Source organism: Rhinopithecus bieti, unplaced genomic scaffold (assembly GCF_001698545.2).
Source record: "Rhinopithecus bieti isolate Rb0 unplaced genomic scaffold, ASM169854v2 scaffold_74548, whole genome shotgun sequence".
In the NCBI taxonomy this organism is placed as follows: domain Eukaryota; kingdom Metazoa; phylum Chordata; class Mammalia; order Primates; family Cercopithecidae; genus Rhinopithecus; species Rhinopithecus bieti.
In genome coordinates this window covers 626,087-633,473 of record NW_016828873.1, presented here as the reverse complement: position 1 = coordinate 633,473, position 7,387 = coordinate 626,087, and the positions used below count along the sequence as shown (strand labels likewise).

The 7,387-nt window shown below is 33.3% G+C and overlaps 1 protein-coding gene across 1 annotated transcript in view; it reads left to right on the top strand.

Annotated features, from left to right (window-relative positions):
* The window catches only part of ASPM (assembly factor for spindle microtubules), a 62,943-nt gene that overhangs the window by 12,818 nt on the left and 42,738 nt on the right, over positions 1-7,387 (top strand). The window contains exons 6-10 of the mRNA XM_017864634.1: positions 455-700; positions 1,696-1,763; positions 3,687-3,828; positions 4,412-4,542; positions 5,056-5,231. Coding sequence (XP_017720123.1) covers positions 455-700; positions 1,696-1,763; positions 3,687-3,828; positions 4,412-4,542; positions 5,056-5,231 — 763 coding nt within the window. The remainder of the gene's footprint in view (positions 1-454; positions 701-1,695; positions 1,764-3,686; positions 3,829-4,411; positions 4,543-5,055; positions 5,232-7,387) is intronic.

Here is a 7,387-nt window from a genome sequence, read left to right as displayed (position 1 = left end):
TCACTTAAAAAAAAAAAAAACTTTTTTCCAAAAGGAAGCAAAGCCCCATTTTAGTTATTTTCTTAAAAGAAAATGTGTTTTATAAAAGATTAAATTACATTTCAAAATTCAATTGATTTTTTTAAAATTATATTCCTTAGAAACTTGACTTTTATCGATTTATAAAAAGGACAGGAACAGATAAACCAGTTAGGAGGTTAATTCAGTAGTCTGGATTAGAGATAATCATGTTTGAATCTGTGATAGTAGAGGTGGTGAGAAGTGGCTAGACTTGGAATACATTTTGCAGGTAGGGCTAACAGGTTGCAATAATAGACTGGCCTAAGGAGTAAGCTTGGAGAGGGTGAGGAATAGATTCTGTTTTTACCATCTGAAATTGCATTTTATTGCTAGATTTAAGAATATATAGAGATATTGTTTAACCAGAAACATTCTTTCTTTTGTTTTCACCCAGTAAATGCTGCTACTCTTCTTTTGGGAGTAGAGAATCAACATAAAATAAGTGTTCCTAGAGCACCGACAAAAGAGGAAATGTCTCTCAGAGCTTATACTGCTCGGTGTAGGTTAAACAGACTACGGCGTGCAGCATGTCGTTTGTTTACTTCTGAAAAAATGGTTAAAGCTATTAAAAAGCTTGAAATTGAAATTGAAGCTAGGCGGTTAATTGTTCGAAAAGATAGACACCTATGGAAAGATGTGGGTAAGAAGATTGCAGAAATCTTGACATTAATTCTTTAAAAACATTCAAGAGGTTTTGTGTTTTTTTTCCCCCGGCTTTATTGACATATAATTGACAAGTGAAAATGGCATATATTTAAGGTACACAACATGATGTTGATATATGTATATATTATTAAGTGATTATAACAATCAAGCCAATTAATATACCTACTCACATAGTTACCTTCTTGTGTGTATGTGTGGTGAAAACATTTAAGAAGTACTCTCAGCAAATTTCAAGTATACAAGTCACTGTTATTAACTATAGTCATCATGGTATACATTAGATCTCCAGAATTTATTCATCCTGCATAACTGAAACTTTACACCCCTTTGACAGCATCACCCCAGTCCCTCTACCCCATTGTCTGGCAACCACCATTCTCTGTGCTTCTATGAGTTCAACTTTTTTAGATTTCACATGTAAATGAGATCATACAGTATTTGTTTTTCTATGCTTAGGCTATTTCACTTTGCATAATATCCTCCAGATTGATCCATGTTATCACAAGTGACAGTATTTCTTTCATTTTTAAGGCTGAATAGTACTTCATTATATATAAATATATATATTTATCATATATTTATGTTTACATATACATACACACACATACACATACCCCACATTTTCTTTATCCACTTATTCACTGATGGACACTTAGATTGATTCCATATCTTGGATATTGTGGATAATGCTGCAATGAACATAAGAATGCAGGTATCTCTTCCAGATACTGATGTCCCCAAGATATTTTGTATTTCAAAGCTAGGTATACATGCTTTAGCTTTGCTGCCAAAAATCCCACATACTTGAATATGATCACGTATATTTAAGACTAGAAGTGTATTTTATTTAAATTAACTTATTTCATGTAAGCAATTATTTTTTTCCCACTGATATACTCTCCATGAAGTTTTATTTCTTATCTGTTTGATTATCGATTTGAACATATTTGCCTTTGACATGCATTTCAGGAGAACGTCAGAAAGTCCTGAATTGGCTGTTGTCCTACAATCCTTTGTGGCTTCGAATTGGTCTAGAGGTAAGCATACATTTCAGATTTCTAACACAATATTTTTTTGTGATACACTTTTTGTACAATAGACTCATTTTATTAAAATGTGGTTTTACTTATAAAAGTTTAAAGTCATTAGGTTAGCTTTATTCATCTTTTAGTATAAAATGTAAGACCCATTAATAAATGCTTATTAGGTAAATAGACTATGCCATTATATATTATTACACCGTATTGTAATATAGCATTTTACTGTACAGTCTCTTTAAACATAACTTGGTGCTGGATGTAATGACAACTATAGTAAACTCATTTTTGAAAATTTACAAATGCAAAGACAAGGCTGCTGTGAATACATTTTCTAATTTAAATTTCTTAAAACTCAGTGAACTATGTATTATTATTTCCACTTCACCAACGAAGCAGAAGCTTAGATGTTAAAGTGACTTGCCCTATGCCAATTAATTGGTCAGGAATTGAACCTATACCAATCTGATGAAATAGTACTTATAAAAATGTCATCAGGATTTGCATTCTTTACATAGTACTTGGCTTTGTAATATCTAGAATGTTGAAACCAACTGAATTAGAAAGATACTATTAATGATTGGCTGTTTAAAGACATTTTTATTAAAAATATCTTTTGTGCATCTGTATTCTTTAGTCTTTTGTTAGTATGCTTTCACATTTTTTCTAGCTTTCTTACCTTCTTAATGTAGGGTCTCCCATTACTATTTCAATTTATTCCAGGTTTTGGAATAGAAGAGTCTTTGGGACCAAACAGGATCTTTGTAATAATCTGACTTTTATATACCAATAAATTGAGGTCCAGAGGAAATAAATAATAAGCTTACTGTGGTTACACAGCATTATGGTGTCATTGCTGGGATTTCTTATTTCAATTCCAGTGTCCTTTCCCTTTAAATAGTTGGCAAGTTACATATCAATTAGCTCTACTTCACATGTGAAAGAATTCTGGAACCTCAATTGAATTAGAGCCCCCCATATTTGGGACATTGCTTTTCTGTGGCAAAAATAAAATCAAGCACTTTGTGTAGAACCTTGCAATGCTTTTTAAAACCTCTTTGATGTAATTTGTATCATCTCCACCCACATTCCATTAACCAAAGCACATTATCTAGCTAAGCACAAGCTAGTTAGGAATGTATTAACCTCCTGCAAGTCACAGCAAGTTTATGGCAGGTGGTGGAGATGTATAATCTTTTTACAGGTACCTTATTACTACACCCTAGGATTCTTTAAATAAATGGACATGACCTTTGAGGATTTTAAGAAAATTTCAAAGGCCAAAAAAAGTAAATAAAGATAAATTCCTCTGTTTTGGTAGATAATAATTAATACTTTTCCATGCTTTAATCTTTATATTTTGTCAATGTAGGGTTGCAGAATTTGATTTTTTTTTAGTTTTTTCTAATTGATTTAAAATTGTTAATAAGCATGCTAATGTTAAACTAATTTTATATTTAAATCATTGATTATAAATAGACCTGTACTTTCCAGATTATCTTGGATGATTTGCAGATGTTTTCTACCTTGATAACTATTATAAAAATTTGAGTATTTCAGTTTCCGTTATAACTTCATGATGTACTTAATGGGGCAGTTATAGATAAATTTGAACAACATGCCTATATTTGATAGTTCTTTAACTTAAATGAAAAAATTAAATTCGGAATGTTGCTTGTCAGGTGATTAAGACTTATCTTAGCCCTGAGCTTTGTCTTTTTTCATTACGAAGTACACCATTATACACTAAGAAATACATAAATCATGTATGCATAGTTTAAAGAAGTTATTTAGCAAATAACCATGTCATTTAGAAAGTAGAACATTGCCAGTTCCATAGGTTATGGTCTGCCATTCCTCAGTCACATCCCTTTGTTTCTTAGAGATAGCATAATTCTGACTTTGGCTTTAATTTATTTTCAGACAATTTATGGAGAACTCATATCTTTGGAAGATAACAGTGATGTCACAGGGTTGGCTATGTTTATTCTGAATCGCTTACTTTGGAATCCCGATATAGCAGCTGAGTATAGACACCCCACTGTTCCTCATCTGTATAGAGATGGTAAATATCTCTGCCTCTCCTACATTCTCTCTACACTATATATAAATGGCTTATTGTCATTCTTTCTGTTTCTGTTTACATTTTCCTTTCTCAAAGAAACCAGTCTAAATAAGTCTCTGTTTCTAGTACTCTCCCTTCATCAATTCCCCATCAATTCCTTCATCACTATTTATAATTCTATTTGTTGTCTCTACCCATCCTCTTCCCCCAGTAGGTTATAAGTCCTATGAGGGTCATGTTTGTTGTAGTTTGGTGCTATATATCTAACACATGATGGTGCCTGCATGTAGTAGGTGTTCATTAAATGTTGAGTAAGACCAACTAAATCTCTTGATGCCTCTGTGCCTATTTCCTCATCTGTGAATTGAAAATATTAAGTGGTGCATACCTGTCCCATAGAGTTATTGGGAGGATTAAATGGATTTATACACATAAAGCACTAAAAAAGGCACAGTGTTTTAGTTGTGCTTGCTACCCCCCACTTTTTGTTTTACTAACACATTATTATTATGATCATCATATTTTAAGATGAAATCTACCTTGCTTAGATGAACTTGCTATGCTTTTTTGTACTTTCTTTAAGGTCATGAAGGAGCTTTGTCCAAGTTTACATTGAAAAAGTTATTGTTGTTGGTCTGTTTTCTTGATTATGCTAAAATTTCCAAACTCATTGATCATGATCCTTGTCTCTTCTGTAAAGATGCCGAATTCAAGGTATGCTTTTCATTTTATGCTTTATATTTTATATTTCCCATTTACGACTTTTGCTTTTATGGTATATTTTCTCTTTAGAAAAAATTAGTTTTCTAAAGAATAATACTCAGGGGAGTAAAATAGGAATGCCTGTCTAGTGAGTCCCATCAGTAATTCTAACCATCCCTGATTTTTATTGGATTACCTTTCACCAGCACATCATTGTTACTCTTAATTTTGACTTGAAAATGGATTAACCTATGCTTCTGAAGATTTAATTTTTGAGAAAATTTCTTTCCTAATTTTGATGTAGTATATTATCACATTAATGCTAGTTTTTATAGTGTATTATTATGAGCAACTTTTAGAAAGATCTTAAGTTGGAAATATATGAAATTTGCATTATTAATGTATAATATGAAACTATTTTGTACCATTTTATTTTATATGTACAGAATGATTTGGAGGATTTGTTTTTATTATAAGCAAAATTATCATACTGGAATGTAATATCTGGAACTTATTTCTTTATAGGCTAGTAAAGAAATCCTTTTGGCTTTTTCACGAGATTTCCTAAGTGGTGAAGGTGACCTTTCCCGTCACCTTGGCTTACTGGGATTACCTGTTAACCATGTTCAGACACCATTTGATGAATTTGATTTTGCCATTACAAATCTTGCTGTAGACTTGCAGTGTGGAGTGCGCCTTGTGTAAGTATAAGAAATAGAATTATTTTGCTTAATGGAATAGACTAATATTTTCTGGAAAACACTTTTTTGTGTAATTATTCAATGGTGCTCTTTCATTTAGTACAATAAATTTAGTATTGAAAAAATGGAGATTTCTTTTTCAGGGAAATAGTACATCAATATTATGTGCAGAAACTGTCTCCTAGCCACACTTTTTTTCCTGGTGTCATGTGACTAGGGCTCATGGATAATAATTACTGATGTCTCAGAATAGGAGTTGGGAAGACCTTTACACTAATTCAAATATCAAACATTGAAATAACATTTTTTTGTTTTTTTTGAGACGGAATCTCACTCTGTCACCCAGGCTGGAGGGCAGTGGCCCGGTCTTGGCTCACTGCAAGCTCCGCCTCCTGGATTCACGCCATTCTCCTGCCTCAGCCCCCCGAGTAGCTGGGACTATAGGCGCCCGCTACCATGCCCAGCTAATTTTTTGCATTTTTTTTTTTTTTTATTAGAGACAGGGTTTCACCGTGTTAGCCAGGATGGTCTCGATCTCCTGACCTCGTGATCCGCCCGCCTCGGCCTCCCAAAGTGCTGGGATTACAGGTGTGAGCCACTGCGCCCGGCCGAAATGACACTTTTTATTGACAGTGGTTTCATGAGTTTTATATCATTTGAGATCACTTTTAGTAGTATGAACCTTGTTTTACATATGAGGAGAAAAAGATGAAGTGGTAGAATAGATTGCCCAAGTTTTCCACAGTGTAATTGGGACATAAACTCATGAAATCCAACTTCAAATTACACAATATTTCCTCAATAACAAATGGAATGCTCAAAATTGGCTTTGGTATGTGTAATGGATAGCCAGTTTTGCTTAGACGGAATGGCCATTAGCTTTTTGCCATGATTGGCCTCTTTAGGGTATCCAGATTGGAGATACTCATTTTATTTCTAAGAACCTCTCCAAAATATGTTACAACCTTATCGAGGAAGCACTTTTGGGGGCAAGGCAAGAGATTTCTTTAAAGCAATGAAAGTTTTTTCTCTGTGTGTTTAGGAAGTTCTTATGCCTCAAAACAGCTAGTTAAATGTTGATGTATGGGAAGCACAGATTTAATGGTCTTTATAAAATATCTCTTCTACAATAAAACTTACCAAACTCTTTAGCTGACCCTGGTTCATTTTTGTCAGATTTTAAATTGCTTATATTGTAGCTAAAATTAATTGCAGGCAGTCTTCATGTTAAAATTCATATTGTCTAAAACTCAACTGATAGGAAAGTAGCTATTTGGATATACTTTTAATTTCTTTGTTTTGACTAGAGATAACTTTAGAGTATAAACTAAAAAAACCTTATATCCATGTTTCTTGGAGACCAATTGAAAGAACTGTGAATATTCAGAGAAATAGAACAGAAAAGAAAACTCTGGGACATAAATGTTTTCAGATATTTGAAGAAAGGTCTTATACTAAAAGGTGATTAAATTGTTTATTGCCAAGCAAAATAACTATGCATGAACAATGAAAGTTTCAGGAAGATGAGTATGGGTTTGGTATAAAAACTTGCCAATATTCAGACATGTCTTTAGCAAAAAACCAGTTCACAGTGTTGGAAGGTTCAAGCAGAGGTCAGAGGACCGCTTGGCCAGAATGGAGGAATTCTTTGACATTTATGAGGACGAGATTCTAGATTTTATGAATCCTCGGTTTTGAAAACAATTTACATGTCCCTTGCCTTCTTTTAGGCTAAATTTCCATGAACATTCTTTTCTTTCTGATCAGTATTCTCACAAGTTAATAGTCTTTACTGCAGCTTTGTCTCACTTCAGCAGTTCCATATGAGCTAAGATCATTTTGCTTAAAATATTTTACATATTATTTTTTTAGTTGGGTAATTTATTTATTTAATAAATTCAAGCCACCGCATCAATATTCTGGCCAATAGGAATTGTTTTTATACTTTGTCCACTTTCTATGAGGAACAAGGATTAGTTTAATGTTCAGTGCTATTTTTCCACAAAGAAAGCCCCCTCCTTTTTTTTTTTTTTTTTTTTTTGAAACAGAGTCTTGCTGTGTCACCCAGGCTGGTGTGCAGTGGCACGATTTTGGCTCACTGCAGCCTCCGCCTCTGTGTTCAAGCAATTCTCCTGCCTCAGCCCTGCGAATAGCTG